Source organism: Limulus polyphemus, unplaced genomic scaffold (genome assembly GCF_000517525.1).
Source record: "Limulus polyphemus unplaced genomic scaffold, Limulus_polyphemus-2.1.2 Scaffold294, whole genome shotgun sequence".
NCBI lineage: Eukaryota > Metazoa > Arthropoda > Merostomata > Xiphosura > Limulidae > Limulus > Limulus polyphemus.
In genome coordinates this window covers 220,672-235,421 of record NW_013665904.1, presented here as the reverse complement: position 1 = coordinate 235,421, position 14,750 = coordinate 220,672, and the positions used below count along the sequence as shown (strand labels likewise).

Sequence of the window (14,750 nt, the reverse complement as noted above, 5' to 3'; positions counted from 1 at the left end):
CAGTCAGTTTACTTATCTTATTTTGAACAAACGTTTCAATGATAAATAATTCCATTAAAATTAAACTTCCTAAAATTTCACCTTCATTTCCTAGACTTAGTTGGTAATTTGCCAAATGCACAGTTATTTGAAATTTAGTATACAGTCTGTTATAGCATGCAATGTTACTTAGTATAAGTTCCTAACACTCATCATAGTTTTCACTGTCTAGTTTGAGCATTTCAGATTTCTTAATATTAAAGCCAAAGCAATGCACTTCAAATATTCCAATATTTACTTTATTTACCTAAAGAACCACATTCTAGTAACTACTTGTCCTAGCCATGTAACCATGAATCTGCGAGTACAGCAGAATTAATTCATCTTTTAAAGATATTCATACAACTCATGGCTGTAAAAACGGTTGAGTTTCTAAAGATAATGAGGTCAACAGTAAAACTTAACACTGACTTCTTATCTAATACTATTCAAGTATTTTTATCTAGCCAAATCTTCTCTGAAGCTTTATATACATACTCAAGGTGACCATAGATGTATTCAGTTTACAAACTGCTGTTTACAATCTGAAAGGTACCAGTTTTTAAGAACATAGAAACAAGTATTAAATTTGAAACCCAATGTAATAATTAACTCATCCACAGTTTCTTAAATTTTCTAATAAAATATTTGGTGTACAAAATAATTAAATTACAATAGCTAATATAACCCAAAAAATAACTTTTTTTACTTCACACATGGTAAAACATAACAAAAATTGGCAAAAGATAAAACAAAAAACTATAAAACTAGCTTTGCTTCAATGTGGTAATTATCCTACTTTTGGTACAATCTGTGGTAGTATACAAAAGTTGTTCAACAATTTTTATATAAAAGTTATTTTACTTTGAAAGGAAAACTTATAAAAAACTAAAGAATGTTAAATCTATGAAGGAATATTTAAGTTTCCTTAATGTTTTGATAAAGTTACTGTTAATCTATCATTTTTCGTGAAGATTTCTTTGAACAAATGTGTCTTGTTATTTTGATTTTATAAAGAAATAATACTCCAAATATCTTTCTTCCTCAATCATTCAAAATATTATTTCTAATATTTTATTGCATTTTGAAAATAGTATGTGTGTGTGTGTGTGCATATGACATATATATCCAAATATTTGTAAGACATGTACATGTTGCTATTCCTTAATGACAAACGTAGGGCTAAAAATTTTCAAGGAAAATATTGTACCTTTATTTTCTTTAAGTTTAAATTATTTGCTGTGACATTAATCACCAGTGAAGTAAATGTTAAAAATTCTTCTTCCAATTTTAAGAATTAAAGAGGAATTTCAAGAAGTTTAAAAAAAATCTAATTAAACTTACTTGTCTGGTATAAGTACATTTTTGTACACCATCATGGGAAAATTTCCAATATGTTTTAAGGTTGTACTCCAATAGATGTGTTAATAAAAACGTCCAAAAGTAACTGTTGTTACATTCGTTACCTTAGGCAATGACTTGTTTATATACCTATACATTAGTTATGTTTTTTGCATACTCTCTAAAAAAAAAAAAGGTTCCTATAAAAAGTAATACATATACCTAGAAGAGAAAAAAACAACAATAGATGTAATTTATTTATCTGACAATTTAAAAGGAATTTTTTAACATAAAACATTTTTTAAACTTTGTCCCTAACAGAACATGACAGACTACTAATTAGAAAACTAACAGATGAATAGTGAATCATAGTTTTTATCATATAATAGCAACATTGGTTTGATTTTCATACTACAAGAACTAAAACTTGGATCCTAAAGAAATTTAGGCTGGCATGTTTTGATTACAAAGGCACCTTTTTGAAAAATTCTGAACATATAGAATATTCTATAAAGGAAAAAAAAACTCAAAATAGCTAATAAGTAACCTATTATTTCAAAAATTTTACATAACTGAAGTAAGGTTTTCTACAGGTACACCATAAAACTCAATACAAAATTTCTTCTGGTGATCTTGATGCTGTCTGAGATATAAATGTAAATCCTACACATCCAAGTACTTGAATATAAAATTGCAGATCATCTATTTTGAGTTGTATATAAAAACTATTTCCATCTTTCATTCTACCATACAATAAACAGTCAAAATGTCAAGGATTTTAACAAACTAATAATTCTCAAGATTCATAAGATTTGAGGACATTGGCTAGTAGTGCATCACACGTTTTCTTTGCATCTCCCAACAACATTGAAGTGTTTGGTTTGTAGAAAATGGGGTTGTCCACAGCTGCATATCCAACACCCAAGGTTCTTTTCATGACAATAACCTATTGGATAGATAAAAAATATATATATTTAAAATATTAAAATGTGTACTTTGTTTTCCCTCTAATACAAAGTTTTCAAAATACATCAACTTCTTACAGTTAAGTCACCAACATGATTATGGAGTTGGTACTTTGTTGATTACAGGGCAACTGAAAAACACATGAGAAAAAAAGAATACAAAGTGAAATACCATGAGTATTGCATTTAATCCCATTGAGATATTTTGTTTATTTCGTGTGTTGTTCAGAGCCCTGTAATCAACAAAGTACCAAATCCATAAGCAATTTTGTGCAGATATAATTTAGAAAGGTGTGTTTAAAAGGTTGATGGGGTCTATATAGTAGCTCATCAGTAAAGATGAACTTTAATCAGTTTATAAAACACAACACACAGGTTTATACAAATGTATAATATTTTGCTACAAGTTTAGTAATTAGGTCCAAGAACTAGGTGGCAACGTGAATAAAATCAGAACCTCTGTCAGTGATTCTGACACATACAAATTGAAAATGGTTTACAATCCAAGATAAGCTTTAAGAAGCACTGAATGGAGAGACATCATATTTATACAAGTATTTTTTTCCTAGATGTAACAGAAACTATTGCAAAACTCCAAATAAAAATCACTGATTGCTATATAAAAAATAACAAAAACATTCACAGAAGAAACTACTGTATTATTCAAAGAAAAAAAAAACACAAGAATCCATTGAATTTTTAACCCTCAATGTTACAGATTTGTTTTTATACCATTCCCTAGTGGTCCATTCCACATACTGCATCATATTAAGGAATTTTGCTCTTGCCTGTTATAACACTTAACATAAAGAACTAGCCAAAAGAAAAAAGTTGAAATAAACAGAATATCCCAATGGGATTAAATGCAATACTCATGGTATTTCACTTTGTATTCTTTTTTTTTTTCTCATGTGTTGTTCAGAGCCCTGTAATCAACAAAGTACAAAATCCATAAGCAATTGTGTGCAGATATAATTTAGAAAAGTGTGTTTGAAAGGTTGATGGGGTCTATATAGTAGCTCATCAGTAATTCCAGAGTTAATTCGTTCAAATAATATCCATTAGGTAATTACTGTATCACATCATTCAAAACATAATATACAATACACAAATTTCTTCCTATTATGATAAATAATGTAAGGCTAATAAAAAAATGAAACAGTACGATTGAAAAACTTACTTGTTTGGATAACCAAACTCGAAGAACTGGCATACCAGCAATTATAGAGTTTGGATCTTCTTCTGCAGCTGAGTTCACTGTATCATTGGCTCCAATTACAAGGACCAAATCAGTTTCAGGGAAATCATCATTGATCTCGTCCATTTCTAGCACAATGTCATATGGTACTCCAGCCTCGGCAAGCAAGACATTTAACTGACCAGGCATACGACCTATTGTATATGATTTCAAGTGTTTAATATAAATTTAAAGAAAAAGGCTTAGAGTTCTTAATTTTCAAAACACTAGAAAACCTGATTATCCAAAAAATATTATATAAACTTTACCCTTGTTCAATTTATGGTCATGAATGATCCAGACAATACCAGTAAGAAGCACTTAATGTGCTTCACAAATTAATAAATAACCTTCATCATTAAGCTGAAGTATCTATTGAGGAAATAAACTTTAATTTCATCATTCATTGTAATAATTTTTATATTGTGGTCAAGTGGCTACCTGAACTAAAGTTCTAGTATCAAATATCAAGAAATCTTTGGTCTAAGACTAATGGCAGAATAGAGATCTATAAAATATACTGTACATGGTAGTGAATAAAAAATAATAAGAAACTACTAATATTAATCATTCATAGTTTTTAAGTAAACAAGCCACATAATTGGAGATCTAGAAGTCACTTATTTAAGCAAAAACATATTGCTTAGAAAGCTTCATATTTCAGTATAAATTGTACTTCATACAAGAAACATTAAATAAATTATTATTTTTTACTACAAAGACTGAGCTTTTTATAACACAATGAAATTATTAATTTTCTGTCTTATATAAAAGAATATAAATCTGAATATCTGTTACTCATTTCTTATGAATTTAGGTATATCATGACTGAAAGCTTTTGCCTGTCAAATACTATGTTTGAATTTATAGCCTACATTACAATTTTAATACCATTACCATATATCCCTGAAACCTTTATACAAAAGACAGCATAGCTTTTGCAAACTTTTATACAGAATGAGAATACATCCTTTAAACATTTTTATAGAATAAGAACATATCTTCTAAACATTGTTACAAATTAAGAATATATATACTTTTAACTTCTGTACAGATTGAAAACATATTTCTGCACTTTTTAAGAGGCTGAAAACACATTTATGCAAGTTTTCTTAAAAAATTCAGAATATCTCCTTACATATGCAAAATTAAATAATATATATTATTTTGAAGTTTTATATACTGTGTAAAATATGATCATAATAGCTCATGCAGCATGACTTATACAGGAACAGATACATGAAAAAAAAAAAAAGTCACAAACTATGAATTCTTAGACTCACAGTTCAAACATGTAATATCACTAGGCTTTTGCCCTTTGTGTAACAAAATGACAATTTGTAAGTTCTAATATCCCTTAATTAAATACATAAAAGTATTTGCTTAACATTTTGAAAACAAACTTAACTCCTCGACAGCCAAGATAAAACTATTTAGGACATGACAGTTTTTATATTTTAAACTAATTTTCATCCATACTCTTTGTACACAACTGCATATGCAGTTTCAAATGAATTGTTCAATCCCTGATACTCAAGATGATAAGCACATTTTTTAATACGAATTATGTTGAATTACTGATCATTTTAAAGTGAGAAGAATATTTCTAATGAAAACTATGTAAGAAAATATAGTTTTCCACCTAATAAAACTTGATTTCCAAGATCCACATCACCAAATAAGTTGGTGAGAAAACTGATTTAAAAAAAACGAAAGTTCTGAAAATTTTTAATAAAGGCTAAATTTCTGGTGCAAATGAAGTAATGTAAAGCATATTATTAATTTGAAGTCTTATAAACAATTTAGAATATAAGATATTATAAAGAACACTAATAGAGCCTACCTGCTACTGGATGGATGCCAAATCTTACATTTTTTCCCTTCTCTTTCAAAACACTAATCATCTCGGCAATAGGATATTGAGCTTTAGCAACACATAAACCATAGCCAGGTGTAATGATGATGTTTTTAGCTTCTTGGATCAGCTGAACAGTCTGATCAATGTTGACCTCAGTGTGAGTTCCTGTCACAGCCATCGGTTTACCTGTACCAGTGCTAGATGTACCATAGCCACCAAGGATCACATTAGGTAGAGACCTATTCATAGCCTTAATAGAACAAATATAAACATACTTCATGCTTTGTACCTAATAAACAGAAGAAATTGGTAAAACAACAATAATAATAAAAAATAAACATGATAATGATACTCTTTCTTTGAGCAGTATAATTTCTGCGTATCAGGAATCTATGTTTCTGTAGACTGTTAATGATTAAATAAATGCTGGAAGAAAGATTAAAAAAAAGTTAACACATAAAGTCAACATAAAAAAACAATCAATTACATAAAAGATAATATTTTTCATTGATTTAATGTCAATATACAAATACATATTACATTCTGCCCAACTTACACGCTAATGTTGAAATTAATCATGATCAAACATATATATATAAATCCTGCTACAAAACATTTCAGTCTGTACCTGATGATGCCTTTACTGGCAAAACCATGATCGTAATAAATGATGTATTTGTGAAATGTACAATTCCTCAATTCTGTAACTATGGAGTTTCACCAAGTATCAACAGTTTCAAGTATCAATTATAATAATATTTCAAGTTTATGCACTAGTTTTACCAATTTACTGTTTTAGTCAACTAGTATTTTGTAAAATACAGTCACATTTAAATCATTATATAGATTATTGCTATTTTGAAATAAGTTCTTCAAGTTAGTTTTCCTAAAACGTAGAACAGTAAATAAAGAAGTAAAGCAAACAATTATCTCTTCCAGTTACAACCTTTTAATTCAGTTGCTGCTTGATGTAGGTTGCTAAGTCTTTAAAAATTTTGTACTTGGAGGACATGAAAGAAAATATTTTTTAGGTTTTTATATATACTTTTGAATAGCTAAAAAATCATAAATTACTACATCAATACCACAGAATTCTACTATAACTTATCAAACGTAGTAACTGAGCTGCATTTGGGTCTAAAAAAAAATATGAAATTTCAAGCAGACTAAAGACACAGCGTACCTCATTGAAATCTTGATTTAAAAGACAGAAATGATGCTAGGTAAATTAGAAAGGCTTAGGAAACCAATAGGGGGACATTCTGAGCTTTTGATTGGTTATTCATGTCATATATAGAAGTGTGTTTATAAGGGAGCATTTCCAAAAATGGAAAGAGGTGAGCAGGGTGCCACTATGTTCGATTTATTATGTTAGCAATATCTTAGTAAATATCTTCTTATTTTACATTCTAGGTCACAGGTGAAAGGCCATATCATCTCGTTTGTTGACTCTCATTCAAAATTTTATTGAACTACTATTTCATGAATTTATATGAACAAGTTTGGAATGAAACTGTAGATTATAATTCACATTTTAGTGCTATACAATACTCAATTTCTTAATTGAAAAGTAAATATTAAAAACACAGATAAACATTGATTTTTTGTATGTCACGTGGTATGTTAAATGCAGCACTGGTTCAAATTAGATGTTTGTGAAGTCAAAATACTCAGTCTATAGTTTCGTACGAATTAAAAACTCAAATTACCAATATTGACAAGCTGAAAGGACAATAGAATAAAAATAATAAATATATATATTTGTATAGAGTTATGAGATTTAAGCTATTTAGTTTAAACACTGATGTTTTCATGTTATAAAATGTGTTCATTCTAGAATGGAAGAGGCATAGTTTATATTTATTTCGTAATTTTTTATGGTGGTTACAATATCTGTCAAATCTACTGAACCCATACGGAGATTCATTACTAAAAATAACAGATAAAATATAAAGTTTTTCTTAAGAAACATTTGATAACTATCTGGACATTATAAAGATTTTGCACGTGAAATTTGAAAATTTTCTGATTCATAAAAGTACTTTTCAATCTTAAAATGAAAATTACTTTGCATGTTGAATAGGCAACCTGCGAAAAGAAAAAAGGCACCAGAAAAACCTTACTTAAAAACCTTAAGACATACTAAAATAAATCTGATATTTTGCGTACAAATAACTTGTAATGTTGCCAAACGGTTACTGTCATTTAAGAATCAAATTTGTAACCTGTAATGCTAAAAGACCCTTGAAAAAAGCGTAAGCTGAAACATCGGAATAAATAAAAACATTTCTTGAAGAATCAAGTTCAAAGTATAAATGCAAGAGGGAAATTAATTTTTTGAGCTAGTTATAATTGAAGTAGAATCGTGAGAAATTGCTGGTAGTTTTAGAATATTGTTCTAGAAACTGATATGTTGTTGTATGTTCTAAGTCACATTTTTAAAACTAGAGAAGTTATTTTTCGAATCCAGTATTTATGAGGAACTATCAGGATTAGGCCTAGGGAGCAGCTGGTACATTAGGACAAACGGATCATACAGAAAGTATTGTTCCCCAGTGGGGCAGCAGTAAGCTAAAATCCGGGGTTCGATTTCACACAGTGGATACAGCAGATGACCCAATGTGGCTTTGCTGAAAAACAAACAGAAAGTACTACCAATATTTATTTTTAAGTATATTTTCAAATTTCTTGTTATATATTTCTGTTTAAACATATTGGGATTTATTTAGAAGGTCCTAGAAGGAAAACTGTATGTTGAATAAAATTATTTTTATTCTTAGCCTGAAAATCATCTTTCAATTTTTTTTTGTTGTTGTTGTTATTTTTGGTCTAGGCAAAGTTGGTGAAATTCAAGATCTAAGTTTCAGTACAAATATTGCATAAAAAGTCTTTTTTTTTTCTTGATAACAGCTTTCATTTATATACTAAAAGCATGCACAAGGTCATGAATATTAACTTATTATATTCAGAGTTATAGAACTTATAATTTCATTTTACAGATTTGGGTCTATTGAACACAGGAAGCGGGATTCGTGATATTTCAGCTCCATTTCATTCTCAACCATTTCGTACTAAATATTTACGTGAAACAAAGCAACAACAATTGTTTTGGGCAGCTTTAATAAAACTTTTGAGTAACCGCATTTTTAGATCGTTGGTCACTAACAGCAAATAAATATAGGCCTAAGGTACCACTGCTTAATATCAATGTAAGGAAAATTATCTTCATTCTACAAGAAATATCAAATTTGAGAGGAACGTCATTCACCTCTAATTTATCCCTGTCAACCAAAACACTGTCAGTACTGACTGGCTAGAGAAGTGGCTCTATTCAGAGTATTTGATACATTGTCAGTTCTAGCAAATTTGTGGCTATCACCAGTGTTTACAAGAAACTCAATCATATGCATATGTATCTTTACGAGCATATAGTAAGTCATGCCCAGTTCAGAGGTTCATAACTAACAAACACACCTTTAAACACAAGTAAACTGCTGTGTTCTTCTGAGTAAGTGGCCAGAACCAATCGATACTTTATTAGTTTAAAGTAGCTGGAACAGCTATAGCTTGATATTAACTTTCCTGGAAGCTGGCTGGAAGAAAAACTCTTATTGAATGGTATGATATAAACAGTTCTTTATCCAGTAGCAAAGCAGTCTATTGTTAAAATGTAACTCCATCTATCTCATGCAGGGGCTATCTGTCAAACATGACATCAGAAATGGTGCGTATATGATTAAAGGGCCTAAAAATTCTGTCTAACTACTGGTAACAAATGCTCTTACACCACAGCACTCACAACACTTGGCTATATTTGTAGCATTGGAGCTAAGGACCAAGCATTTTGAGCTTCAGCCACTGCTGTTGGCTTATAATTCCCTGACAACTTGTCCACTGTGACCCCTTTGAGGCTCATTGCAACAGAAATGGCTTCATACAAGGATGAAATGTCCCTGACATCTATGAAATGGGCTTATTCAAAACCCTATTTAGGAACTCATTAGCAAATATTTCAGAATTTGCTAATGCCTTTTTGGGGTATGCCCATCATAAGTGACCACGTTTTTGTGGACTCTATGCTATTTTTAGCCTTAAACTTCACAAAATCAAAATACTGGCACACATGTTTATTACTGTCCCAATTACCAAGCTGTTTCTTTCACCAAGGTTTTTATAGAATTGAGCATTGGACCACCCAAACTCAGCTTCAGGCACTGCACCAGTTGTTCACATGTCGAGTTATTCGAAACAATTGTTTACCTACAACAGTTGAATAAATAATACAGGTCCTCCTTTCCAGTGCTCTTGAATGTTAGCCAGTTAACCTGCTTTACATTGATGCTATTGGTAGATGACAGCCAATACAACTACCCATATTAATCGTCTTAGCCAATAGCACTGACACCGCCATTTCTTCTTGGAAGCTCCAGTATTCATAATAACACGTATTTGCATTCATGATTAACAGGGTGACATATTGTTGGTACATGCACAATGTTTCATAATCCTACTCCACCTCTGGTTTCTAAGCAGCCTTTGGCAGTTTTAACAGGCCACCTTTTAATCCTGCAAGGCTCTCAGCTGTCCTAAATATCACTAGACTCGTGGAAAACGCTTTCTTTTCCAACTTTGAGTGGTCGATTTCATTATTTAGTGGACTCTAAAGCCATTTACAATTAGTGACTGTAATCAACAATGAAGTTAGGTTTCTACAGGTTCTGCTCTAGTTGGTTTCATCTCCAGATGTCTTATTGCCATGGTGGCCAGGCCTGATTGTCATTTTCTTCTGCAAGCTTATGGTAATCATTAAAAAAAAAAGATTTAGTAGTATACAAAATTTCAAACTCGTTCAAAGAGGTATCTGTTTTGTTTGAAGCTTCAATCTGCATGGTGATACCGAGCAGGATATTTAGTGAATTTTATGCTTGAGCAAAAGCTCATTAAGTATACAGCTCAAACATTGATTACCATAAAGCATTTCTCAATTATATACAGTTAATATTTAAACATAGAAATAATGACCATTACCAAAATTATCTGCTTACTAATTCGAAAATTTTTGTTTCAGAATAAACAATTGTTTGTTTTGGATATTTGCATAAAGCTACAAAAGAGCTGTGTTAGCCATCCCAAAATTTGAACTGATAAACTAATAAAGTGAAGGTAGCTAGTCAACACCATTCACTGGCAGTAGTTAAGATGGTCATCTAGCAGCGGAAGTAAACATGACCCAATTTCAATAAGATCGTGATGTGTTGAGGGTATTGACCTAATTTGTATCTCATTCATATGGATACATCATCAACACTAGGGGCACGTTGCTAGGTTGTTTTAATACGTTGATATAATAATATTATACCATCTAGCAATGTGCACATAGTAACATACCTTAAGATAATTAAACATGCAATAAAAACCTTTGAAAATCTTCTTACATGACACGACGTGACATCTAAACATATACCGCCCGAGGGCGTGACCCCATTTTGACAAGATAAATTAATGATAATGTTAAAAAAATTCTTAATCGAAGTAGATACTGAACATATATCTCCTTTCATACAAAAATATAGAAAGAATAATTGCTGGGCTTGCCAAATCGATGATTTCAGTCAAGCTGCTCATACATGTGTGATGTTGAATCATGATGAAGGTATCTGGCTATATCTGAAGACTGCTTTGACTCAAGTGGATAAAGACGTTATATTATATGTGTTTCCAGATAGAGCTAGTACACTAAATGTACAGGAATTTAAATACTATTGATTTTGTTGAAAATGGTGAACTTTTTTCAAGAGCTATTTAACTTTCTCTGTAAAAGTGTGTTCTTTAACAGTATAACAAATAAAAAATATTTTAATGATATCTTTTTTGTTTCAACATGTGATCTAAAAACAAGTTTATTGTGATATAAAAAGATTAATATCTTTTAAATAACATAAATCACTCTGACAAAGTCTTCAATTTATTAATTTCTGTACAAAAAGGATTTTGATATTTGATCTACATAAAAAGGTACATCTAGTAAATGCATTTTTACATTAAATCACTCTGTGACAAAATTATGAATAAATACATCATTTATATCTTTATTAGATACATATTTGGACAATAATTTTTGTCTGGATACACGTTTACATCTGTAATAGCTATAATATATACAGTATTGTCCACACACTGTCGAATAAGGTCCTTGCACAACCTTTTTATTGTAAGTCCATGTTCAACAGTTCTTGAGAAATTTTCTTATGCTGTGAGTTCGTGGAGGAAAGCCAAGGGGATTAAAATATTCTTCTTTCCCATTTCGATCAAAGTAGACACAGACCCAGTGACTTCTAGGTTTATGGCTTGGATCCAAGTTAACGATGTACATTTGTTTTGTGCATAGTTAGGTTGTTTATCATTGGCAAGCACACCTCCAACTTTCTTTCTTGTATACAAATTTTGTAAGAATGTAGAATAAATCTATACAGTGTTCATTACTTTTTAGGTATCATTGATGATGTTTCTGGACTGGACAATTTATAAAATGGACTGAATTTCTGCATAGGCCAGAAAATTTATAGAGTTAAGTAATGCTTTACCAAATCGTATTTCTATTCATAGATTTCCCTGTTTCACCATGTTAAAATGTGAATCACCAGCTGATAGGTTGGGTGTAAGATCAAATATAAAGAGTGTATATCCTTCCGAATATTCGTCATATCCTGTGTCAATTTCGTGATCTTGAAACTGTTTTCCAGTTCTACTAAATAATGTTTCATAGCTTCCTTCATACAGCTCAGCATCAAAATTGGGTTGTAAAGGTCGAGCAGGAATTTATTTTCTGTCCACATTGATTGTCACTAAACTGACACTGTGAATTTTTAAATTGTATAGACTTTTCTGCCAAGATCCATTATTATCAACAAGACGTGCAGATACTTTAATTGAAGATGATTTATCAGTAGATGCTTGTAAGTTTCCACGAGGAATTGAAAATAATTTGCACTCTATATACTTCAAAGGATATTTAATAGTTCCTTTCTGAAAGGCTGTTCCATGTGACAGAATGACTGAAGGACTGATTTTTTACTTTTCTAACGTAAATAGAACAACTTTGAAGTCTGATTCATCACTCAACATAAGACAAATGCATCTTTATTTCATATGAGGAGTAGTTTTAAAGTAACATAATTTGGCAAGAACTCGTTTTGCAAAATGATTTCTGAATGTAAATGGCGATCTCATCGACAGTTTGACTACCTCGGGTATTTAAGTATTGTTCTTTGATTTCATCATTATCTCCATCGTTAAAGTCGAGATTGTCCAAATTACAGACCCTATCCTTTACCCACATAGACATAGTCAAATAGCTTCTACTGTCTTCTCCATTATAACTCAGTGGTGTTTCTATGTACCCCTTATAGGCATAAGGATGTTGCTATGTGGATACTGTAGTTCAGCCAAAGCCACTTCCCACGAGTCCTCGAGGTTAATAGATGTCGGAAGATGTGTGATATAATTATTTAAGTTATTGTTGGCAAAATAGTTCATAGAAGTATTGCTGGGTAACATCACATATAACTGATCCATGTCGAATAATGGGAAACAGAATTATACATAACATTTATTAATGGCAGTCGATTCAGACTGACTGGAGGGATCCAGCTATTAAATTTTTCGGGATATCCTTTCCATTTAACGAAATAGTTTATTTTTACACCTTCCTCATTCACGTAGTATTTTCTCTGCTGCATAAAGATCGTTCGAGGACTTGATAACACATTGCAATTCAGATTTGTAGAATGTTCCACCTAATTTTTCTCCGAGATAGTCTTGCAGTTTGTACACTGAGAGAATTCTCTCCAATATCTTGTGAATTGTAATTACTTCATCTGTCCATCCAAGCATATATCCTTTCTTAAACTAACGTTTTGCTTTACTAATTCAAACTTCATCACCCACTAGGAATCGAAATTTAGCTTTTGTATGTGGTTTGTAGAGTGTTTTTCACACTGCAGTCTGATTAGAGTGATTAACATCTATCAGTTTTATTTTAATACTGTGGTGATACGAGCTATTATAGGCACTGACTAAATCTTTCAACACTGAGCTGAGTAAAATAGCGCCATATTTTAGTTTTAAGAATATGATTAAAACATTTCACTATAGATGCTTTTGTTTGATTATGCTTAGTAAAGAAGTTAATTTCTTGTTCTTTGAGATAATGTTGAAACAGTCGATTAGTAAACTTTGTTCCAGCATTGGTTAGAAGTTTACAAGGTTTATGACCTTGTTTTATGATTTGTTTGAAAGCTTTTATGATTGTCACTCCTTTTTTATTTTGAGTGGAAAAACCCATGCATATTTAGAAGACACGTCAATACAAGTCAGCAAATACTTAAAATGATTGCTAGTGTGACTTAAGTTAGATGGATCTACTAAATCAGCTTGCCACTATTCATCAATACAAGAAACAATCATTCTGTTTCTCGAAAATCTATATCTTACAGGTTTGTGTAGTGTATATGTATCTTGATGTCTTAACCAGTCCTTGACCTGATTTAGACTGAAGAGTTTACCTAATAATTTTACTGACCTATATAAATCCTGTACATCACCGTAACTAACAGGATGTGAACTATTATAATAAATAGATTGTAGAGTTTTATTCCTACTAGATATGATTTGCTACGTCTGACTAATTTGAACCAACTTCTTCCACTTGGTTTACTGTCTGTAGCGATAGTTATAATCTGTCCTTTACAGCAGGAAAAGTTGAACTTTAGATGACTGATAATATTAACAGGATTCAGCAGTTGACAACAGTCCATGACGACAATCAAGATACAAATGATTAGGTAATACAACATTCATTTATTAAAAAATGGGCCCATGTAGATAGAGTACGTTTGGGTCTTTTAACAGTATGATTTTCATGCTTCATATACGACCATCTGTCTACATTTCCAACAACATCTTGTGAGATATTCGTATCTGATAATTTTTCTGCAAGTTCCTTCCATCCAGTAGGGTTGAAATTCCTTCGTTTCCGTAATACATCAATGATCAGTTCGATTATGCTACTGTTCAGGAGAGAGCTTCCATTAATCACTACTTCATCTTGATCATTCCATGTTACATATCCACTTGAACATATTAAGTTTAATTGTTTTTCAGTTTTCTTTATATATATTGTAGAAGTATGCTGTCCATGATATCTAAACGTTTGTGAGTCAGTGATTCCATTTATATTTTAATAGGTTCCATGGCTTGCGCTTGAAAGGTTTGTTTGTTTTTGAATTTCGCGCAAAGCTACACGAGGGCTATCTGCGCTAGCCTTCCCTAA

The 14,750-nt window shown here is 31.0% G+C and overlaps 1 protein-coding gene across 1 annotated transcript in view; it reads right to left on the bottom strand.

Annotated features, from left to right (window-relative positions):
- Positions 1-259: 259 nt before the first annotated feature.
- LOC106457128 (NAD(P) transhydrogenase, mitochondrial-like) overlaps positions 260-14,750 on the bottom strand; it is a 71,716-nt gene continuing 57,225 nt past the window's right edge. Inside the window, exons 13-15 of the mRNA XM_013916514.2 lie at positions 5,405-5,669; positions 3,505-3,716; positions 260-2,305 (exon numbers count right to left, since the gene is read on the bottom strand). Coding sequence (XP_013771968.1) covers positions 2,156-2,305; positions 3,505-3,716; positions 5,405-5,669 — 627 coding nt within the window. The 3' untranslated portion in view covers positions 260-2,155. The remainder of the gene's footprint in view (positions 2,306-3,504; positions 3,717-5,404; positions 5,670-14,750) is intronic.